Below are 24,402 nucleotides of genomic sequence, written 5' to 3' on the forward strand. Positions count from 1 at the left end.
AAAATAAAAAAGTATTATGCATCTTCCCACATTTCAAACGGTATGGCTGTAAGTATAACTGATTTTTTACACTGGAGATTTCAAGCCAGATTCCAAAGAGTATCTTCACTATACTTTACAGCAAATGCTGCCCAAAATATTAACTTAAAAGTGTTAATATCTAAAACTTCACATTTAAGATAAAAAGTACTCCCTACTAAAGCACATGAGATCTATATGCCATCTAAACAATCTAAATGAAAAATGATTTCTGAGTTAACTTTTATCTTCAATTTTAAGTTTGCTCCAAAATAAGTTTTTTTTTTTTTTTTTTAAAAATATGGAACGCTTCACGAATTTGCGTATCATCCTTCGCAGCATGCTATCTTCTCTGTATCGTTCCAATTTTAGTATATGTGCTGCCGAAGCGAGCACATAAGTTTTTTTAATTGAAGGTCCAAATTAAGACTTAATGAGTAACTTGGACTTACTTTGAAAGTTTTTCTAAACCAAACTTCACATAAGATACTTTGTAGAGCATATAAAATAAGACTCCTAGGCCGGGCGGTGGTGGCGCACGCCTTTAATCCCAGCACTCGGGAGGCAGAGGCAGGCGGATCTCTGTGAGTTCGAGGCCAGCCTGGGCTACCAAGTGAGTTCCAGGAAAGGCGCAAAGCTACACAGAGAAACCCTGTCTCGGAAAAAACCAAAAAAAAAAAAAAAAAAAAAAAAAAGACTCCTAAATGTTAGCAGTATGATTTCAACCCAAGGATTTGAATTAGTAACTTCAGGAGTATCAGATTCATCTTAGAAACGGCACAGTTCTGCTGTCACAGTTACAGTGAAGGGGAGCCCCAGAAGTAGCATGTAGGTTGTATCTGTCCTGTCTCATGCTATAGTGACACCATGGTGCTATAGTGAGTTTTCAAAACAGAGCAAGTACATGTGTCCAAGAATTATTCACTTGTCTTGTGAGCTCTGAGAAACAAAGGGTGGAAAGAGGCAAAGGAAAACTGAGGCTACTTTAACCCCAAAGGCTCTCAGAGTTCAGAGGATAGCATCTAGATGGAATGGAGAGGGTGAGTGGAGTCAGATGGAAATCATGTCACAGATCCACCACTAACTAGTTGTGATCTTGCAGAAGGTATTAACCTTCCAGGCTTTAGTCATACACTTGCGCAGTCCATATTCTTACCATAATAGTAGCACGAGAATCTAAAAAGTTATTATGTGCCTGGCATATAGTAAATACCAAAATGTGGAAATCACCTTTCCTATTCAGTACCATTGGCCAGAGTCTCCCTAAGTCTTTAATACATAAAAGGCGCCAACTTGAGGTATGGGAAGGTGACACTGACAAAGATCCTGACTAGAAGCATAAGCAGAGATTCCCTTTCCAGTGACTTCAAACAATCAGAGGTAAGCTTCAACTACCCCGTAGTCACTCACAGTACACTCACAACCCCCACATTCTGTCCTATTCTTCACCTGTATTTCTTTATTCCAATTTTCCTGCTGTGCTTCCTTCTCAAGGAGGGAGGCAGCCGGAGCTTCTGACAAAAATTTCTACCCAAAAGACCATTCTCCTTCAGCTCCCCACATCCTGAAGCTAGGCAGGGGATAGGAACTGTATGAAAACCTTCTTCTTATTGCACCAGTCCCCTTTCCTAGAGTTCCTCCATCTTTTGCTGTCTTCCAGCAAGCATAAGAAAGCAATTCATTATGAAATGGAGATTGCCAATACTCCATCATTTTAACATTGTCAAGCTGTTTGTTGTGTATATCTTACAACGTAACTGCTAAATACAGCATGATAGAAAGTAGACAGCAGGCTGGAGAGATGGCTCAACAGTTAAGAACACTGGCTGCTCTTCCAGAGGTCCTGAGTTCAAGTCCCAGCAAGGACATGGTGGCTCACAACCATCTATAGTAGGATTGATGCCCTCTTCTGGCATAAAGGCAAATATTTAGATAAGAGCATTCATAAACATTGAATTTAAAAAAAAAAAAAAAAAAGATACCTTAAAAAAAAAAGTAAGTAAGTAGAGAGCAAGGAATTGAAAGTAGAATTAAACACATAAAAAGTTTATGGCCAACTATAAACCCGAAACACAGACCACTGTGTTCTGTCTCTCCTTTAGAACATTCCTTCCTCCCTCTAGAATATACTCTCCTTCCTTCCTACCAACTTTCACTATTTCCCTCATCTGTCTAATCTACTCACAATATGGCATCTCATTTCTTACACATTACTTCCCAGACTTTATATAACAGCTTTACCCCATCAAGACACAAAATGAAAGGGTGTATACATACCAAGTCTTCCCCTTTTCTTTAATGTGAAGTACAGGTTTAATGTATATGTTAAATAAATGTCTAGCCAAGGTTTAGCTGACTTCTCTCCATGTAAAATAAACTGTAGATCTTTGCTCTTTCTTTCCCACTATTTTAGTTTTAATTAACAAGTGGGCTATAAAGTCTTCAAAAAAATTTACAAATGTTTCATGTGTGTATTATAAGCTAGGCACTGTGATGTACAAGTTACCTAGATGAGTAAGACAAAATCCTTGACTTTAAAAACTTAAAAATCTTCTGCAAGAGGCAAATACACACTATAGTCACGACAGCATACCTAAGTGTTAGAAAGTGGGAGACACGAGGAATGTGCAGATAAAACTACAAAGGTGTCCAATGGGGTCTGAAAGCAGCAGCACAAACTAAGTAAAAGGTCATGAAGAGAGGCCTTGAGTGGCTGACAGGAGTAGCACATCTAGTAAACTACAGGAGACGACACAAGGAAATGATACTAAAGAGAGCCAAACGGTAAAGGGCTGTAGGCTGAGTAAGCATTTGGGAGCCTGGGCTTTCCTCGCCTTTTCGCATTAACGAACACATACAATTTTGTTCAGCTTGCTAAAGGACACTGCTGGCAGCTTCCAGGCTGGTACTGGTTCTCAGTCACTACTGAAATGCAATGAAAAGTACACTAGTGGAGGCACTCTGGTATACAACCTACTCACTTTTTCAGAGAAGTTTCAAGTGCAAAGATGTCTCTTGGGGAGAGGAAGAATTCACATGAAAAGATTTGTGAAGAGAAAGTAGAAAGTGTCCTAACACCCAAGCGTAAGTCCAACAGAGTTGACAGTAAACCACTTGTACAGAAGAATGAGAAAACATCAGGGTAAGGCTCACAGAAGCTGGCTGTGTCAGGGAGGAGGTAAAAATGTGGCATAAGCTGGTCACTCAGCACAGAAAGTAAGTTATTGCCACAGAGCTTGATAAAGACTATCCTTTCAGATTTACAATCTAGAAAACTAGGTAGAAGACTATCATTAAGCATAAGATATCCTTGGCAAGACACACTGTTTTCCTTGTGCTGGTGGAAAGCTGGCAGTAAACAAATGTAAGACAATGGATTTGGCTTGAAAACTCTGGATGTAAGGTGTCTTATGGGAATGCTCCTGGTTAAAGAACTGATTTAGAGTTTAGAAGTGCTATAGTCTCGAAGCTACAGTAATCAGACAAGAGAAAATACAGAACTATGGTCAGACAAACAGACAAGATTATACAATGAAATATTAAAAACTGGAAATATTCGGGCATGGTATCAGATACCTTTAATCCCAGCACTGAAGAGGTAAGGCAAGACAATCTGAGTTCGAGGCTAGCCTGGTCCACATGGTAAATTCCAGGCTAGCCAAGGCTATCTAGCAAGACCTTGTTGAAAAGAAACAAACAACAACAAACCACCTGGGACAAGCACAAGAACCACAGTAGGAAGCCTTGTTTAAAAGGTGGGCAACAGAAGCTAGAAAGAAAAGAACCAGGCTGGGGAACAGAAGAGAGGGTCAGGCAGTGCAGACAGATAACCAGACCTTGCTGCTCAAGGACCTCTAAAAACACCAGTTCCTGGCTACCTACCCATACTTGGAAATATCATTAAGTAAAATAGAGAGGATGAAGGACAAATCTGGATTTTTTAAGACATCAAGTTATTTTCATTTGCAGCCTAGTTTAGTAATCCATGATGAATGGATTTAGGAGGATTCTGTCAATGATGAATTATAAGAATAAATCTGACATGAGAAAAGTGATATATTAGTATTTTTTAACTGATTTTACCACCTAATGTTTACCTTATTTTTTCAATGATATCTTCCAAAAGATATTCCACAACTGGAAAAGTAAAACCAGGTATATGTATCATTGGACAGTTACCTATAATGGTAGATAAAAACATAATCATGACTTTGTATTCAATGTTCAAAATTAAAATCAACACATTACAACTAAGAAAGCACAATATTCTTAACCCAAGGAACAATTCTGCACTACATCTACTTCTCCCACTCAACTTAAAAAAAGAAGAAAAAAAAAATCTAGTTTTAATCGATATTTTACTACAAGCTGTATAAAGTGCTCATAATTCTAAAAATTGAATACTAAATAGAGCCATTTTACATTTAACTCAAAATATATTAAAAAAATCTATTACCCAAGATTGAAAACTGATGAATCCTAATTTTACTGACGGAGTTTATAGAAAGTTAAAACAGGAACAAATTAACTATTAAACAGCTTCCATATTAAGCTCACTAACAGATTATCTCTGCCACTGAAGTGCTATTTGTCTCTGATTACAAGCAAATCAAGCACACAATAAACAAACACCAAGCAGCACCAGAGGTCAGAGGGCCTGAGCTACTGTCCCTGCACTGTATCTCACCTGCATAAAACTGTGTTAGTCATATCAAGTCTAGGTGCCTTATTAACAATCAGAAAGACAATACCTTCCCCAACTATATCATAATACTATGAAGAATGAACTGGGATGTATTTTACAGGCATTTTTAAAAATTGAAAATAATTAAGTATTCTAATACCATATTTCAATTTCTTGTCCTTCCCCCAAATATTTCTGTTATTATTATAAGGAGAAAAGACACTGAAGAGTAATTCTACAGAATATACTTTTCCAAGCAGTCAAATCTAGTTTCAGAATCTTTGTTACTTACACAATGATAATCCCTGTTAATTATACAACCTTGGGTAAGTTATTTAAAAGTTCTGAGGCTGCATTGTCATTTGCAAAACTGAAGCAATACCAGTACCTACCTGTAAGATTTTACAAGAAATAGTGAAGACGGACTGCTAACTACTACCCGGCACACTGAAATCGCTAAATGAGCACTGATCTCATTAGCAAACTGTCAACCTAGCCTGTGGCAGTACATAAATGCTACAGAAGGTCTGCATGCACAGCAAAAAAAAATTAAAAAAATAAAAAAAAAGGTTATAAAAATTTTCATTCCTGTGGTTTGATTTTAATGATGCTATTTCACTGTCTGGTGACAACAATAAGAAACTAGCTATCTGCATAGTGGGAGAGAAATGATGCTACCATTTAAAAAAACAGGCTTGGGTCTTTTATCTAGGAAACTAGAAAACACAGTTAAAATACAATAAATTAGTAGACAACCAATTTTATTATATCCAATACTGTGTGTGTGTGTGTGTGTGTGTATTTTGCTTTGAAGTTAAATATACTGATTTTCTGATACCTCTTCTAGCATAATTATCAAATTTTACTCACCAAAATATTCTGAAAATTTCTCAGCATTCAACGTTGCACTCATCAGTATTACTTTCAGGTCAGATCGAAAATTGAGAAGATCTTTAATAACAGTCATTAAAACATCTGACTGTAGATTCCTTTCATGAATTTCATCAAGCACAATATGGCTAACACTGGACAAACGCCTACAAGACAAGTGTGAAATGTGTAACTGAGCTGAAAACTGAAAACAACCTTTTTAACAACACAGCCCTGTTTAATACTTATATCTTAGGCTATCTGTGAAGTGTTTGTGTTTATGTAACTTTGGGAAGGGGTGAGAAAGTCTCCTATAGCCAAGGCTGGACTTGAATTTCTGAGCCTCCTGCTTTCATCTCTCAAATGCTGGGGTTACACGCTTAAGCTAGCATACTCAGTTCCTTGCTAATACTTTTTATTTCTTTACTGAAAAATACTCACGAGTCTGACTGGAGCCACTGAAGAATGATTCCTGTTGTGCAATATAAGATAGAACCCTGTTTCCTTGGCAACCGACTGTGAACAAAGATACAAGTTATTAATTCTTGGTTTTGTTTTCTAAGTACTGAGTTCCACAAAAGTTTGAGAAAAATCTTTATACTTATTTTTTTAGTTATAACAGCATCTACCACAATGAAGTAATAGGAAATATTACTCTTAAGTTTACTTTGATATTAAAATTATTTTTTTTTACAGGTATAACCTTTAACATTCAAAGACTGAATGAACTTATGGACCCTAAGTTTCTAGTTTGGTAAACAGAATTCTGTGCATTTATTTACAGATCAAGCAACTTGAGTCCTAGGAAAGGACCAAAGAAATTCAGAAGAGACCGATAATAGAGTTAATGACATACATATCAATAAATAGAATCTATCAAACAGAAGACAAGTGGTATCAAAAGGTGTAAGACACCAGTTCATTTAACTGGAATAATGATCCACTATTAAAACACTATTTCTAATCATTCCTTAATGTGAAAGCACATGTTTAAAATGGTAAGTACCAGGGTTCAAACATGAGTTTATGAGAGCAAGCCAACTAATACTGAAACTGCTTTAAACATTAATTCTAGGGGAGCTCATTTTCTAATCTTCTACCACCTACAAGGAACAGGTTCTTTACTTCTCAATTAATTCTGCTCGCTTGTCCTTCAAAAACTTATGAAAGGGCCTGTGGACCTTGCCTTCAAGGCTGCAGACCCTAGTTCAATCCCCAAGATCTATATGGAAGATAGAACTGACTCCTGTAAGTTGTCATCTCTCTCTCTCTCACACATACACACACAAATAAATATAATTTAAAACATGTAAAGTGTCAATTCTAATAACAAGAATCAACATAAAAGAGGTGGGAAAAACTCATCCAATGTTTCACTAAAATCTACCTGTATACAAAAAGAGAACCAAAGTGAACACTGTTTACCTCTGGAGACGAATCTGGTATCCAGTGCTATTACCATTGCCACAAGACTCGGCCCTTTCGGCGGCTACTCTCTCAGCAACCTTTAATTGAAAACACAATTTTTAATTATTGTAAATAAAATACAAATTCCTTCAGACAAATGCACTTAACTGTCATGAAAATCTTAAGTTGTTAAACAGTATCTAAGGCCAGGCAATGGTGGCACACACCTTTAATCCCAGCACTCAGGAGGCAGAGGCAGGCGGATCTCTGTGAGTGTGAGGCCAGCCTGGTCTACAGAGTGAGAGATCCAGGCCAGGCTCCAATGCTACACAGAGAAACAGAGAAACCCTGTCTTGGAAAAACAAATTATTATAAAAATTAAAAAGTATTTGACTTTCAAATGAGATTAGAAACTAGACCCTTAGTAATGTCTGACGTACATAAACCATGTGGTGTTTTCTTTGAGCATGGTATACTACCAGCTTCTTTTGTTTATTTCTCATTTATCTGTAGAAAGATCTTTAAGACCAAATTCTTTCTCGTTCATCACTATTTCTAAAACATCTTTTCATGAGATTCTCTGACTAACTACTTTCTTTTAGACTTATCTACAATAGTTGGAGACCGCAGTCCAAACTTGAAAATTGTAATTTGAAATGAAGAACACATTGATAATTTCTATTTATTCTTCTATTTATCGTTCTTTTATGTGTAGCTGAGACTGGTGTCTAACTCCTGGTCCTTAGCTGGTTGTTTTCAAAGGCTGAAGTGAAATTTAATTATAATCACTACTGACTTCTATCACTTCCTGCAATGTTGGGCTAACAGATTATCTATGCTAAATCACTAGGACAACAAAAGGGACATCTGAAACAATGTTTTATTTTCACATTAGTGCTTCCTCTGAGGAGCTTCATTCAAAACTCAGTCAATAGAACTGTAACTTCAAATACAAAACAAGGCTTCCCATTTCACCACTATTCATGTCTTTAAACGCTGAGGGAACAGACCACTGAATGAACACTGAATAAGCCTAATGGCAGAAGTTAAAGCAGCTTTGAAGAAGACTGTTTCAGCATCTCGTCAGTTCTAAAAACATTTCATTGGCTTTTCAGTGTTTAGATTTGTATTGGAACTATTTGAGTTCGTGAGCATCTACTATTGATGAAGAAGACGTCACCCATTCTTTAGGTATTCATTATCAAGTATTTGCCAATTAAGCATCTGCTCTCCTAAGGACAATTCCTAAGTATAATAAAGACAGTGCAAACCTTAAAAGCCAGTTAAGTTCAATCACAATTCCTTAGAGAGAGAGAGAATGTTCACAAGTGAGAGTGTACTTACTGAAATAGCACTAATTCTTCTTGGTTGCGTACACACGATTCTGCAGGCAGAGCCTTTTCCTCTCTCAATGTAGTCATCCAAGATGAACTGCGTGACCTGAGTGGTTTTGCCACAGCCGGTTTCACCACTTACTACTGTTACCTGATGGTTATTGATTAAATTCACCAGCTCCTAATTCAAAAGAGAAAATAAGTGAAGAACAGCACATACTGACTTAAGTCTCAAAAAAAATATTTAAAGTTCTCTCCAACTGAAGGTAAGTAAAGACAAATAGATTATGGCATAATCTATTAATAATAATAAATTGTGCATAATAATAAATTATACATAATAATAAATTATGTATCTAGGAAAATCTTAGAGGAAATAACATTTTAAAAAATTTAGGTACATACTAATATTGTTCATACTAACAATTCACTGTATTAACAAAACCATCACCCTGTTACTTCAAGAATTTTAGATATTCTAATATAGAACGTACATTTAAATTTTTCCTATCTAGTCTAACAATGTATATCATGAGAACATGTTTCAAGTTTAAACACTAAAACAGCTGGTAAACATTTGATCCTCAAAACCCACAGCTTCTGCATCTACAGAACTAAAACACAGATGAAAAGTTTTTGAAGAAGCTATTACACCTTGTCATAATTCCCTAAACAATACAGTGCATAACTATACCACAGTTACATATAGAGGTATTGTGGGTAATCTAGAGATGATTTAAACTATACAGAAGAACGTATATAACTTTTAAGGAAATATAACACAATTTTATATAAAGTACTTGAACATCTGAGGGTTGTGGTACCCAAATACAATCCTCACAGATACTGAGGACTATGCTCAGTACTGGAATGTAATTAATTCATTCAACCAATAATTCCTGGTTGCCAATGTATCAGCAGGTGCTGTTCCAAGTTAAGAGATATAGAATAAACTAAAGAGACCCTGAACTCAGGAACTTACATTAGACTAGGAGGGGACACACAGAGAAGTCAGGTGGCAATAAGTGCTATGAAAAGCAAAGAAAAAGAAATAAGGTTGGGAGGACAGAGCCAGATAAAGGACTGTACTATGCTATGTAGGAGGTGTATGATGAAATGGGACCAATCTATTAAAACACTATTCTTGGTAGTTCCTCATTTTAATTCAAATGCTTGGTCTTGAGCTAAGAGCAACACAATCTTCTAGAGACACATACGGAAATTCTACTTTTTAAACTTCAAAGAATTTAACAGTCTTTGGAAAAAATATCAGAAAACTGCATTGTATCTTTTTAAGAACTCTAAAGCATTCCGTTAACTTCCCTAGGGGAGAAAGTTCAGTAACTTTTATTTCTTCTCAATGTGGAGCTTCTTTTAAAAAAATATGGCTAACTTTTGTACAAATCAAATTCAAAAGCACGAAGCATTTTTTACCTTTTGCATTCCATATGAAGGCAGCTTTTTTCTGAAACTCTGAAATTTAAACAAAAACCATTCTCAGAATAAACATCATCAAATTATAATCAGAATAGATTATAGGTAAAAGTGTTAGACAAATATTTTCATTATTTTATAGTATATATGAAATACCATGACTTAAACAAAATTAATTACAAAATATTTACTAGAGGTTAGTTTTACATTTACTTCAAGGTTAGAAAATGCTACATGACCCATCACCTAGTAATAGAGTAACAACCTATAAATTCTTGTATCGCTTTATTCTATTTCTATCCTATATGGTCATCATAGATGATTTTTACATCATTCTTTCCCCTATTAATTCATACACTGTTTACTAATGCAATAGGCACTGGAGCAGGTCCAATGATTATAGAAAATTTAGTACTTCATTTCAGAACTGTAATTTTTATTAGTCAGTTTCTGGGCATCAATACCCCATGGGTTTTATTTCATAGGGTTGCCACAGAATTCACTGATAAGACTTTATATATATAAAAGTAACAGGTTTTAATACACAGAGCTTGACAAATTTATAATTTGGTAGATAGCAAGTGGAATATCAAAAAGAACAAATTATTTGATTGATGTGAATTTTCTTGTGAATTTTCAAAACTATTCTGGAACCCTATACTCATACTAAGAAATACTAGAATTTATATTCAATTAGATACATCCTGTAACATGAAAAAAATCTTCAGCAGTATAGAAACAAGGCAGTTTTAACGTCCTTCTTATTGAAAAACAACTCTTAATTTAAAAACTAGTATTAAAACATGCAAATTAAAACTGGAACTGTTCTAAGTAATCAAGGACACTATTACCACACTTATGGTAAGGTTTTTTTTTCAGTACCATAAATAAGTCAGTCAATGTGTTGGATTAACGTGAGTTTAGGGTTAGAAGTTATAAAGCCACTACATATTTCTTAAAAATTTCTTTTACAACTTTTAAATTACTTAAAAATTATTTCATAATATCAAAAAATACTAATACACAATGTCATCAAATGCCACCCTAATGTATAAACTACTACACTGCCATGCAAACTATAATGCACAGTCCCTTCCGATGAATGTGCTTCAGAGTCAGAAACCCTGTTTCAGAAATTAAGACAGAAGAAGAAATCCAGTGTCCATCAACATCTGTCCTCTGTAAGTACATGCCTGTATACAACACACACACACACACACACACACACACACACACACACACACTGCATCACCAAGAAGTATTAAACTGGTTTTTAGGGGTAAGGTTTGAAAGATGACTCAGCTATTAAGAAAGCTTCTTGCTCTTCCAGAGGACCTAAATTCCTTTTCAAGCACCCAGATTGTTGACCAGCTACCTGTCACTCCAACACAAGAGAATACAGTGCCCTGTTTTAGCCTCCATGGGCACCTGCACTCACAAGCACATTAACTACACCACCTCTGCTGCTGCTTCCTCCTCCACCTCCACCACCACCACATAAGCGCACGCACATGCATGCTCTCTCTCTCTCTCTCTCTCTCTCTCTCTCTCTCTCTCTCTCTCTAATAAATAAATCTTCACAACATTTTTAGAATACGAAGATTTCTCCTATTGATAAATATTGAGAAATACTCATATATTGATAAAGTGCTTGCCTTGCCAGCATTAAGACCTGAGTTTAATCCCCAAAACCAACATTTGAAACAAGAGCCACCTGTGGTGTGTTTGCATTAGGGAAGCAAAAACAGGCAGATCACTGGGCTTGCTGACCAGCCAACCTAGATTACTTGATGAACTCCAAAAGAGTGGGAGACCCTTTTTCAAAAAACAAAACATCCAAAGTGGGTGATTTCTAAAAACTGACCCCTCTGGCTTCTATATGTACATATCCGCCCCCCCCCCACACACACACCAACTAAAAAGCTGAATTTTAAATATAACTAAAATTTAATAGAAATTAATATATGTATTATAACATTTATTAGGGAAAGAGGAAGATTTTTTTTTTAGGCTAGAATAGTCACTCATCTAAATTTTGTGCCTTATAGAAGCAGAGAGAGACAGTAACCGCTTTTTGTTCATAATGTAAAAGTTTTTTCAACCAAAAGATTCTGAATTAATTCACCTTGTAAGTCTCACCAGTGTTCAAATCATATTGCTCTTCATGGCACCCTGGATAACTTCAGCTAATCTACTCTAATAGGAAAGTCAACCTTGATCAATGCAGCCAGTGGGTTAATACTTTCTCACAGATTTGATAGTGTGCCTTCTCAAAAATAGCAATACATATTTATAGGACATAGACCCCAGAATACCCTTGATATTTCTCTAAATATGTATGTATGCACATTTGAAGACTTTATCACATCTACATCTAGAACACCCATAAAGCATACAATTTTACATTTTGACTGAAGGGGGAACTTTAAATAGTTTGTCTGACACAAATAATAACTCATTCAACCTTAGTCTCGTTGCAGCAGTACACTTAAATGCTGGTAAACTAAAATGGATCATCTAGCTTTTGAAAACTTAAATTTTATCATCTATAAATGGAAGGAGTCCTAAGCTGAAAGAAACTTCACAATTCTATTTGTCTGGACTCAGGATCTGTCACTAGACTGGCCTAGAAAAATGGGTTCCCAATGGCTTTAGCATTCTCAACACATATGCATCTGTGAATAAGATCCAACACCATAGGTTGTATGGAATTTCCACCCTGCTTTTCTCTGCCACCAAAGAAAGTCCTCCCACAGAGGTGTCTTGTTGAGTAATCACACTCAACCATACCAAGCACTTAACTTTCAACCATAAACCCACTTCTGTGGTGATATACTGTGTACCCTAATAAAATTTTCCCGAAGATCAGAGAACATAACAAGCCACTAAACACAGATGCCAGGCAGTGGTTATACACACATTTAATCCTAGCACTCAGGAGGTGGAGATCCTTCTGAATCTCTGAGTTCAAATCCACCCTCAGTCTTAGGAGAGAAACAAAGCCAGGCAGTGGTGGCATACCACTTGGGAATCACATGCCTTTAATCCCAGCACTAAGAAGGAAGTGATATGGCTGGGTGGAAAAGGTATATAAGGCGTGAAGAGACAGGAAACAGCCTTTTTCGGCTGGAGCTCTTTCAGCTGAACCTTTTTTCAGGTAAAGCCTTTTCAGGCTGAGGAGTCCTAGATTAAGAGGTGGCTGTGGTTTGTTCCTTTGTCTCTCTGATCTTTCAGCATTTACCTCAATATTTGGCTCCAGGTTTTTTATTAAAAGACCTATTAGATTTCAAGCTATACACTTCTCTCAAGGGAGGGCTGAGAATGACTGATTCTCCACCACTTGCTTTCCATTACCTGCATCTCTATATACCGAGGGTCCATTTTTTTCTTTTGTAAATCTTCCAATAATTGCTGGTCTAAGCCTATATTTGGTTCATTTTCTTGCAATAAGTACTCAGAATCTCGGTCAATGTATGATTTGTCTGTGATCCTAAATGTCTTTTTTTCTTGGTTCAGCGATTTCTTTTCCTGGTTGTCCAATTTCTTCTCTGAGTTAATTTTTTTCTCCTTAGACACTTCAGTACCATACCTATAAGCACACAACAAAGAGCAAAAGAACCAGATAAAGAGCTACTCAGGGCCTGGAACAAAACAAGGCATTATATTCTCCAAATATGTCAAAATCTCCAACACTAAAGCAATACAATGCAATTATAAAATATGCTTAGATTCTTATAACACATTCAGACTTTTCCCTATTTTTACATGAATTATCACCAGAAAATTAATTCCCTGAGGTACTTAAAAACCCACATAATAGTCATTCATCTTTTGCAGTCATTTCTACTGTTTTGCTTTTTGTGTCAAGGATTTGGTTTATTTTACAACTTTTTTCTGCCTGCTGTCCTTTCTGAGATGTAAATGGAAACCTACATTTTACAGTCCCCAAAATACTTCTAATTTTCCCTATAAATAATATAGTTTTTGCAACCTTCTGAAACAGCAGCAGTTTAACTTTATATACACCTGCCCCATAGAAGAATTTTGGGAACAGAAAATGACAGGTAAGAAACACAAATACCATTATCTCACACCCAATACCCACTCCTGACATTTACGAAATATGCTATCTGAAATTTTCCTTTCTCATAGAGTCAGGTGTAGTGGAACACACCTTTAATCCCAGCACTCAGGAGGAAGAGGCAGGCAGTCTCTGAGTTCAAGGCTACCCTGGTCTACAGAGTGAGTTCCAGACAGCCAGGGGCCACACAGAAAAAATCCTGTCTCAAAAAAATAAATGTTTTCTTTCTTCAAATCTATCATGCCACACTTAAAAAGACTCTTGAAGACTAAATTTAACTTAGTGAAAAGACTAAAGATGATAGCTTTGTCTTTTTTTTGTTTTTGCTTTGTCTAGCCAATGCAATAACAAATTTTTTTACTTTTTGCTATTCTTTATGAGAACATTTTTTTTATTTTATTTTACCCATGATCCTCAGGAGCAAACCAGGATATCTGTGCTTCTGAATCTTTATCATTCTTAGCTTGGACAGAATTCAGCAGCTGCACAATTTGCTCTTCTCGCCGTTCATCCATGTGTACTACAGCTCTCTATTTTGTCAAAAAGAAAAATCGTATCTGTTAATACAAACATGCATACATTACTTTACATCTAAAATGAAAAATTAAGGAAAGTAATGTTATATTCAAATACATATAAGAAAGTCACAGTTACCCACACTGACCCTCTAACCTAATCTCACTTCCTAGGCCAAATTCATGGCAACATTTTTGTGTGCCCTTCTAGACCTTTTTGCTTAACACATGTCTATAAAATCGGCTCTAAAGATGGCCAGCAAGGACAGCATATTTGTCTTATGCTCTCAGGCCCCAAAGAGAAAATAAAATGTCATTAACGCCCAATTTCTTCACCAAGCATACAGAGTAAAAGCATCTCTTCAATTTCCCCACCGCTAAAGTGAATGTTCTAGTTTTCTTTCTTCCTAACAAACCTGCTGGCAAATGCTCCATTTCTTCATCCTTCCATTTCTTGACACCCATCTCCAGAGTTGGCTTTCATAAGATCTTTATGACACTCATGCATTGCCTGCCACTATCAATTTATATACTCTTCTTCCGACCTCTAGATATTCCACCTTTGATTTTTTTTTTCCAGCCTTCTCTTCCTCTAATTCTCAGTGATGCACATTTTACAGACCAGTAAGCACAGCATTATTTGGAAGCCTGTTAGCCAAGTAGACTCTCTCAGGCCCCATCTCAGTCACACACTTTAACAAGGTATCAGGTGAATCCCATGCATATTCAAGTTTGAGAAACACCACATGTGGACTTCAGAACTAGGCGTTCTTTTCATTATGTACCCTGACTTCAATAATATCCATGGGCCCTTGCACTACCAAATGCTAACTCTATTCAAAGATTTCTCTAGGTCAGTGGTTCTCAACCAATGTGTCACGACCTCTTGGAGTCAAAAAAATCTTTCACAGAGGTCATCCAAGACCATCAAAAAGCACACATTTATATTATGATTCCTAACAGTAACAAAATTAGTTATGAAGTAGCAACAAAAATAATTTTATGGTTGGGGATCACCACAACATGAGGAACTGTGTTAAAGGGTCAAAGCATTAGGAAGGCTGAGAACCACTGCTCTACATTATCAGAGCCATCCAGAAATCCTCACTTACAGCCCAATATCAAACTCTATCTTTAGGATTCTTTCATTTGAATAAACAGTCCATATTCTCTATATAATAACACTGGATTGTGTCTATGGCACCTAGTACACTTATCTCTATAAATTAGGTACTACATATTATGAACATAGTGACTAAGATACCAGCTCATAAAAATTAAGTTTTCCATACATATCTGTTGAAAGAACGATGAGGCTCCATTGCAGTACTTTCACTTTCTAAGTACAAGCCTTTATTTATTTTTTTTTTAATGTAAAAGCAATGGAAATTTAGAATACAACCATAACAAGCTGAAAGTGCTGAAAGGAAGAATTACACAACTGAAAAATAATTTAAAGAGCAGAAATAAAATGTTAATGAAGACCATGATATCAGACTCAGAGCTTCAGCTCAGAATGATCAACTCAAGGAGGTATGTTAAACCCATACTCCCATGATTCCCAGAAAAGACCAATGAGCATGGCTTCAATGACCAAATTGGGAAGAAAAGAACAAAACGATCTAAAGATCCCTTTTAAGAGACAAAACATGGGGGGTGTGGGGGGGGCAGGCACTATAATTCAAAGAGTAGTTTAGAGGCCATGTAAAGAAAACAAATACTGGGTTGGACCCATAATTGTCGTAGAGATAAGCAAGAAAGCAGAGCAAACAGATTTGCCAAAACGAATGAGAAGTCAATGTTCAATTCCACCCGGCAATTGAGTAAATGGCACTGACATTTGCTAAAATGGAAATTTGGGGATGTGGTTGGAATCAACAGTTCCATTAATAAAAGCCCTGCCCTGAGGTACGCACACATGAAATCCCAGCACTTGGATCAACCTGCACTATATAGCATTAATATCCAGTGCACAAGTTAAGTGCACCCTTTACATATATAAGGAAAAAAAAATAACTTTTACTTATTGAACTTACTTGTTTAGGTGTTTCTTTCCCCCTATTAAATTGCAAAGGTGTTCAGCTCCCCATAGCAGCATTCAAAAATCACGTATGAAAAAGGGTTAAAAAAAAAAGCTTTTTTTCCAAAAAGAAGAATGTAATAAAGTATTAAGATAAATTTAAAAAGCCCCCAAGAAAGCTTCTATGAAAACGAGATGATTAAGGGGAAAGTGAATAAAATGGGTTATGTTTTAATTACCTACCTATCTATTATAAAAGGCACTTTTCATTACGTCACTAAAATGCCATCCCAAATGCTTCTGTGCAATGATTTATTTCTATTTCATTAGAACAGGTCATTCAAAAAAAAAAAAAAACAATGATGCTTCCTATACTAGAGATCTTCACGATACAAATAAAACTGACAATTCCCCTGATGAGATTGGCCAAATACTGCCCTACAGAATCATCTTTCCAGGACGTAAAGTTTCCGTCTAAAAGAGGAGCTACTAATCAACAGAAAATTCAGACACAGAAACGAAAAGGAGGAGGAAAAAGACAAGCATGTGACTCACTGGAACGCTAATACCATTAGCTAAACTACTTTTTTTTTCTCAAAGCTCTACATTTTAAGACAGTGCACGGCTGCGTTTGTTGGCTGCTCCAGGCAAAGAACTTAAAAGTGACAGTAAGTTTTCTAAAGGAAATGGTGGCATCCCTCATAAAAGTCTGCTTCGGCTGGAATCTGAATTTAGCATTCACCCCCAGTCCTCAAGTCCTGAAGCAGAGCATGCACGGGGGCTGCAGCATTGATGGCTTGAGTTAGGAAGTGCAGCCCGTCGAGCACCCGGACACCCGTTACCGGAGGCTCGGCAGAGGCTGCACCTAGCTCGAGCAAACGCCAGCGAAGGGTCCGGGTCGGCGGGGGCAACGGGCAAACACGCCCCACCTCGACCTCCATACCTCCTGCCTCTCGGCCTCCTTGTTCTTCTGCGTCTGCTTCTTGGCGTACCAGAGGCCGATCTCGCGACCCTTGAGGTGTCCGGGATGCCGTCCCCGGCCACCGCGGCCTCCTCCGCCGCCGCCCGGGCCCCGGCTCCCTCCACCGCCGCCGCCAGAGCCCTGGCCGGAGCCTCGCGGCCCCGCGTCGCGGCCCCAGCTCTGATGGTAGTCGTAGCTCATTGTCCCGGGAAGAGCACCAGCCCGAGCCAAACGCAACCGCTGAAAATGGCGCCCGGGCCCGGAAGCGGGCGCACATTCGCGTCGGCTTTGCTTCCGGCGCCCAGCGCGAGAGGGCGGGCCGTTGAGTGTCACAAGCAGGCATTTCCGGTGACGTCACGAGCGGATGAGGCGGATGGTGGGGCTCAGGTTGAGGTTTTGTGTACTGGTTCTCCTTGGATGCTTAGATCCGGGGAGGGCGGGGAGGGGACGGCAGCGTTTTTAACCTAGCCTGAAAAAGTGTGGAAGCTTGAGTGAACTTTCATTCCTTTGGTAAAACGTAGAATTTGTTTGCAAAGCCGTTTATAGTAAATACATACCTAACAAAATCATGGGCCAATGTGTACTCTCCTCAAAGACCGAAGAAGTTCGTCATCTGTCTTAGAAACTGCCTGGCACCTCTTTCAGTCATATAAGTATACACGCGAATCTGTCTTCTTTAAAGAATCTTCATTACCGGAACTGGGGTGTCAGCTTAGTTGGTAAGAGTGTTTGCTTGGCATGAAGGAAGCCCTGGTTTCAATCCAAAACACGGTGTAAATGGTGTTGTGATACAGACCTGTAGTCTCAGCAATCAGGAGGTGGAAACAAAGGGATCAGAAGTTTAATGCCATCCTTGACTGCATAATGAATTTGAGGCCAGCCTAGGATACCTGTATCTAATAATGAGTAATAATTATGGTCAGTATTTACTATCTTACCTATAGCATAAAATAAGCATGTGTCTTAGGAGTCAAGGCAGAACTCTGGAGAAATGTAAATCACCGTTGAAGGTGCACAAGTTGATTTGAAGCCATATGCTGCTTATTAACAAGGCTAGTCAGTGCTTTGTGCCACCTATTACAAAGTAATAAAGTAATTGAGCCACGAGGTCTTAATTATCACCAAAGATTCTCTAATTTGTTTAGACCTTTGAGTTAAAGGTGACTAAGATTACTTGGCCAAAAACAAAAACCACAAAATGGCAGATATATATGAGTTTTTAATTGCTTGGTTGTTTTCTTTGAAGGGAAGAACACACACACACACACACACACACACACACACACACACACGTACAAATATATATACTTAACTTAGAAAGAGAAATGCTACACTAACAGGAAGTAATACAGAATAATCCACTGTAGCCTAAAAGATTTTTGAATAAGTGCATTTGATGTTCCTGAAATCTCTTATTATGAAAAGGCAGAACCTCCCAAAGAATTTTGTTCTAATCTTCCTAGAAAAGCCAGGGAAGACTGATTCATCACTGGAGATTAGAAGTCAGCAACACACCTACACAGACTTTGTCACAAAACATCTACATCTCCTGTCTAGTATAAGGATGCCTTTATCGTCTCTGTGTTCTCCATAAATGTCCTTGTTCTCCATTACCTCTAGGTAGTGTACAACCCTGTCCTCTGTCTTCCCTTCCATAGTTTTGGCTACCCAAAGTCAATTATACTCCCAAACTGTTAAGTAGAAAATTACAGAATGAATTTATATGTTTTAAATTTTGTGCTGTTCTACTTAGTGGGATGAAATTTCATCCCCCAAAATGTGGTTGTTTGTGTTCTGCATGGTACTTAAATCATCTCTTTGTTCATTGTATGTTCTGTGGGCCCCAGCTTCCAAACTCAAGTTTGTAACCCCATCCGAGGTCATGTAACTGGATGTCAGGGCTGTGAAAACTTTGGCAGCAAAGAACGTTTCTGATCATGCAACACTTGAATTTGAAGCCAGGCGGTGGTGGTGCACATCTTTAATCCCAGCACTTGGGAGGCACAGGCAGGTGGATCTCTGTGAGTTCAAGGCCAGCCTGAGCTACAGAGTGAGTTCCAGGAAAGGCACAAAGCTACACAGAGAAACCCTGTTGAGTTCCAGGAGAGGTGCAAAGCTACATAGAAAGACCCTGTCTCGAAAAAACAAAAACAAAACAAAATTAATTTAAAATCAAGCATATAATTAAGGCAAGGTGTTTTTGTTACACCAGCCCATGTTACATTATGCAGTACCTTTGATTTGGAACATCAACTTGTACACACTGTGATGTGCATACAATCACTATGCAGTGTAGCAAACATTATCTGAAATACCTGGGTTCAGTCAAGACTATTGTATGCTATGAACTGTAGTGTTCTTAAAATAGATAAAAGTAAGCTGCTATATAGAAAAATGATGGTTTAATTGTGGGAAAACAATACTTGCTATTTTCATTCCTTAGCATTAGTTATTATATAATATGCTATATGTTATATAGCAAATTATATCTTTGGACTGTAATGTGCTAGAATGTTTGATTTTTAAAATTTCTGTTTAAATGGCCAATCTGAGTTTCATAAAAATTAATTAGATGAATTTGGCTTCAGATGACACAGTTACCAACAGTTTGTAAATAATTCTAAATACACTTCTGTCATCTTGTACTGTGTATTTATGTGAAATAGTGTTTACGAAATCAACACATTGATAACTCTAGAAAACACTGAAAATGCTGTACATTTGGCAGTGAAGTTTTATTTATGTAAAAGTAAACTAGCACACCTATCTCATCTGTACACATACTTGATTTTGTCATTAATAAATGGTAAAAGTATTATTGCAAAGAATTGGCTGTTTTTTCTTGTTTTCTTTTTCTTTTTTTTTCTAGACAGCATTTCTCAGTGTAGTGTTGGTGCCTGTCCTGGATCTCACTCTGTAGACCAGGCTGGCCTCGAACTCACAGAGATCTGCCTGCCTCTGCCTCCCAAGTGCTGGGATTAAAGGCATGTGCCACCACCGCCCGGCTTGTCTTGTTTTCTTGAGACAGTGTCTCATATAGCCCAGACCTGTCTGGGACTTGCCACAGAGACAGAGAATGACTTTGAGCTCTTGATCCTCCTGTCCTCACCTACCAACATGCACTACCATGCCCAAATCAAGGAATTGTTTTAAGATAAAGTTGTTTATTATTTCTTAGTGGTGTTCCATTTGTTTACCTATTCTGTATACCTAAATACCCAAAATTACAAAAAAAAAAAAAAAAAAAAAAACAAAAAAAAAAAAAAAAAAACATTTCCTGGGCAGAAAAGGATTATGAGTGGAAAAGGTTTAAGAGGCTGTGCAACAAGCTTCCTGTCCTTTACTTCCTGTCTCTCTTAGTTCATCAGATTGATGGCTTTGCAGTGTTTGTGTTCAAGTAGTCATTATTTAACTTAATAAGGACTCCTTCCCATAATTATTACCATAGTAATTGTGGTAATAATACATACAAAAAGGAAGGCTTGAAGTGTTTAATTTAAAAGAAATGAAGGTCCTTAGTTTTATAAGAAAGAAAATTATATGCAGAGATTACTAAGATAAATGATAAATATGAATCTATGTAAAACTGTGAAGAAGTAAAAACAATCATGATAATTTTGCTGTTGTACTTCCAGTTGCATAAGTTATGTATACAATACAAGATAAGCTCTTAATTAAGATGAAAAAGGCTCCACATTTAAGTAAGGAAAACAGGAACAGAAAACACGTTCTGATTGACCAGACTGTAACGTGCCAAAAGCACTGAGCCACACTTTCCTTGTCATTGTTAGAAAGGTGGGCACAGTGGAGGAATCTATTCTGAGAAAAGAAGGAAAGAAGAAAGGGCAAAGCACATTTACATAAAAATTAATTACACTTTTCTATGTAGTGTGTGTATATGTGTGTACATGAGTGGAAGTCAGAGGACAACCTGGCGTCAGTTCTCTCCTTCCATCATGTGGAGTCAGGAGATGGAACTCATGTTGTCAGTCTTGGCAACAAGCACGTTTATCCACTGATCCATTTCACCAGTCCCCACATTCACATACTTTTAGAAGGTTTTGTTGGTTATTGATTGTAATCTCTTACTGGGCCTAGTTTATTAATTAAACTTCATTATAGAGCATTTGAGTGGGAAATAACAGCTTATAAAGGTTCAGTGATATCTGGGGTGCCAGGCATCCAGGAGTATTTTAGAACATATCACACACAGATAAGGGAGCACAACAGTCAATTTCTCAAATTCTACCTACCTCCTCAAGTCACTTTTTTTCCCCTCTAAGTTTTTATGTGATGCAATTATGTGTATCTTTGATGTTGCTTATCCATTTTGTCACTTTAACCTGTACATCCTCAAATACTGAACAAAGAAGATTAAGAAATGTTTTCCTTTTGAATAACTGTGAGATATTACAGAAAAACATAATTAGTAATAAGTAAAATTTGGAATCCAGACTACTGGGTGTGAGAGAGAATGTTATAGTGCTATGCTTTCAACAGCTTACAATACTATCCTTCTCAAATGCTGTCTTTACTGTTCACAGGCTAGAACATGAATGCATAAACATTGTGTTCAAAATGACAATATTTGGTGCCCACTTCCACAAACATCTAACCTCCCCATCCTTTACTCTACTCACTAATTAGAATGTAGCAAGAGTGAGCCACACAGAATCACAGAATATAGTAATAATGGACACTACATAGTTTAGTTGGTATCAAGAAATCTGGTATACTCCATAGTTTTTGTATCAACACACTGACCCATTTGCAGGTTGATATGAAGGCCTGGAAGTAGGTCTTGTTGTTAGCATTCTCCTTGAATATCAGAATCCTTAATTTTCTTCTTTCAGGTCATTATGAGATTTTACTCTGTTAGGCTTTTCCTCCTTTTTAAAGATAAGGTGTTATGCAAGAGATCTGGAAGATATGTTACTGTAGAAAATAGTCCTTGCATGTGTGTTCTACTTCTAAAAGTTGCTGGTTTGATATCATATTTGGGCTCATTAATAAAATCTATGCTAGTGAGTCCTTGACTATCAGAGTCTGGTGAATGTGTCCAGCTAATTCAACCTGTTTCAGCAACTGGTGTTCTGATGGCTGCCATTCCTTGTTAGCTTATTGGCAAAAATTTCACTTGACTTCAGCCGTATGGATACTTGGTTCCATCCCAGTAATCCCTATGCCACCAACCAGCATCTTTTGCCTCTTTATTTCCTGTGTGCTATAGAGGAGCATCTGGATTTTTTCTGAACTGTTTAAGAGTTGAGGGAAGTTTCATAGTGTTGTTAAAATTTGTACTGGGGAGTTTTGTGTCAAGTTGATTCAAGCTAGAGTCATTTGGGAAGTGGGAATCTCAACTGAGAAAATGCCCTCTTCAGATTGGCCAGAAGGCAAGACTGTGAGGCATTTTCCTGATTGATTATTGATGTGAGAGGATCCAGCCCATTGTGGGTGGTGCCATCCCTGGGTTGGTGATCCTGACTGCTATAAGAAACCAGGCTGGTTTATTCCTAATAGCCAGAAACTGGAAACAACCTAGATTTCCCTCATCTGAAGAATGGATAAAGAAAACGTGATACATTTATACAATGGAATATTACTCAGCTGTTAAAAAACAATGACATCAGGAAATTGCTGGCAAATGGATGGAACTAGAAAAGATCATCCTGGGTGAAGTAATCCAGATCAAGAAAAACAAACACGGTATGTACTCATTCATAAATAAATATTAGCTATAATGTAAAGGAGGACCATGCTGCAACCCACAGACCCAGAGAAGCTAAGTAACAAGGAGAGGTAAATGGAGGATGCGTGAAGCTCACTGTGAAAGGGAAATAGAATGGACATTGCCAGTGGTTTGGAGGAGGGACCAGGAAGGGGAAAGGGGAAACAGGGATAGGAATAGTGGGGATCAGGTAGGGGAGGATAAGGGAGAGAGTACTTGGAGATACAACTGGAATCTGGAAGCATCTCTGGGATGAGCTAGACACCTAGAGTAATAGAAACTCCCAGGAACCTATGAAGGTGACCCTAGCTAAGACTCCTAGCATTAGTGGATCTGAAGCCTGAACCAGCCATCTCCTATAACCAGGCAAGACTTTGAGTGGAGGGATTGGGACACCTACCCAGCCACAAAACCTTCAGCCTGCAATTTGTCCTGCCTACAAGATGTGTTGGGGTAAAAATGGCACAGAAATGGTCAGAGTGACCAACTGATAACTGGTACAGATGGAGATCCCATACCCTGAGAGGGAGCTCCCTACTTAGGGTCAGGACCCAGAAGTGGGATACCTCAGAGACCTAGTATAGAACCAAACATGAATGGCAAAAAAGAAAAAAGAAAAGAAAAAAATCAATGAAATGACTCCTAAGGATATTCTGCTTTACTCACAGATTGGTGCCTAACCCAACTGTCATCAGAAAGGTTTCACCCAGCAGCTGATGGAAATGGATGCAGAGACCCACAGCCAAACATTGGGTTGAGCTCGGGAAATTCTGCAGAAGACAGGAAGAAAGAAAGGACTATAGGACCCAGTGGTGTCAAGGGCACCACAAGAAAACCCACAGAACCAACTAACCTGGGCTTGTAGGGGGCTTATAGTGACTGAACCAACAACCAGGGAGCCTGAATGGGACTGACCTACGTTCTCTGCATATATGTTACTGCTGTGTAACTTGATTTTCCTGTGAGACTCCTAGCAGTGAGAGTGGGAGATGTCTCTGACTCTGTTGCCTGATTTTGGGACCCATTCCTTCTTCCCGATTGCCTCATCTAACCTTAGTGGAACTGTGAGAGAGGCTTCAGTGGGGAAAAAGGCAGAAGGCTTTTACCTCAGGTGTATTTTGTTCCCTGGATTGTTCTTGGATGTGATACTATGTTTCCTGTGACAAACATTGACATTCAACTTATAAAACATGTTTATTCTTATTGGATGTCAGAAGAACATAGCTATAGAACCCAATCTGGTCAGTGTCCCTCTGCCTTGCTTTTGAGCTTTACCAGATACAATCTATCGTATGTGTCAGGCAATTGCATTTAAATTGGTCTGTCCTGAGAACATTCTGGGAAAGGGCT

The 24,402-nt window shown here is 37.8% G+C and overlaps 1 protein-coding gene and 1 pseudogene across 1 annotated transcript in view; both read right to left on the minus strand.

The window, feature by feature from the left end:
* Positions 1-17,609, minus strand: part of Dhx36 (DEAH-box helicase 36) — a 45,159-nt gene extending 27,550 nt beyond the window's left edge. Inside the window, exons 1-9 of the mRNA XM_028894529.2 lie at positions 17,307-17,609; positions 14,234-14,358; positions 13,102-13,336; positions 9,748-9,786; positions 8,324-8,494; positions 6,998-7,077; positions 6,014-6,088; positions 5,573-5,739; positions 4,116-4,197 (exon numbers count right to left, since the gene is read on the minus strand). Coding sequence (XP_028750362.1) covers positions 4,116-4,197; positions 5,573-5,739; positions 6,014-6,088; positions 6,998-7,077; positions 8,324-8,494; positions 9,748-9,786; positions 13,102-13,336; positions 14,234-14,358; positions 17,307-17,525 — 1,193 coding nt within the window. The 5' untranslated portion in view covers positions 17,526-17,609. The remainder of the gene's footprint in view (positions 1-4,115; positions 4,198-5,572; positions 5,740-6,013; positions 6,089-6,997; positions 7,078-8,323; positions 8,495-9,747; positions 9,787-13,101; positions 13,337-14,233; positions 14,359-17,306) is intronic.
* LOC114710401 lies at positions 314-414 on the minus strand (annotated as a pseudogene).
* Positions 17,610-24,402: the final 6,793 nt, after the last annotated feature.

Source organism: Peromyscus leucopus, chromosome 6, assembly GCF_004664715.2.
Source record: "Peromyscus leucopus breed LL Stock chromosome 6, UCI_PerLeu_2.1, whole genome shotgun sequence".
Classification (NCBI taxonomy): Eukaryota; Metazoa; Chordata; class Mammalia; order Rodentia; family Cricetidae; genus Peromyscus; species Peromyscus leucopus.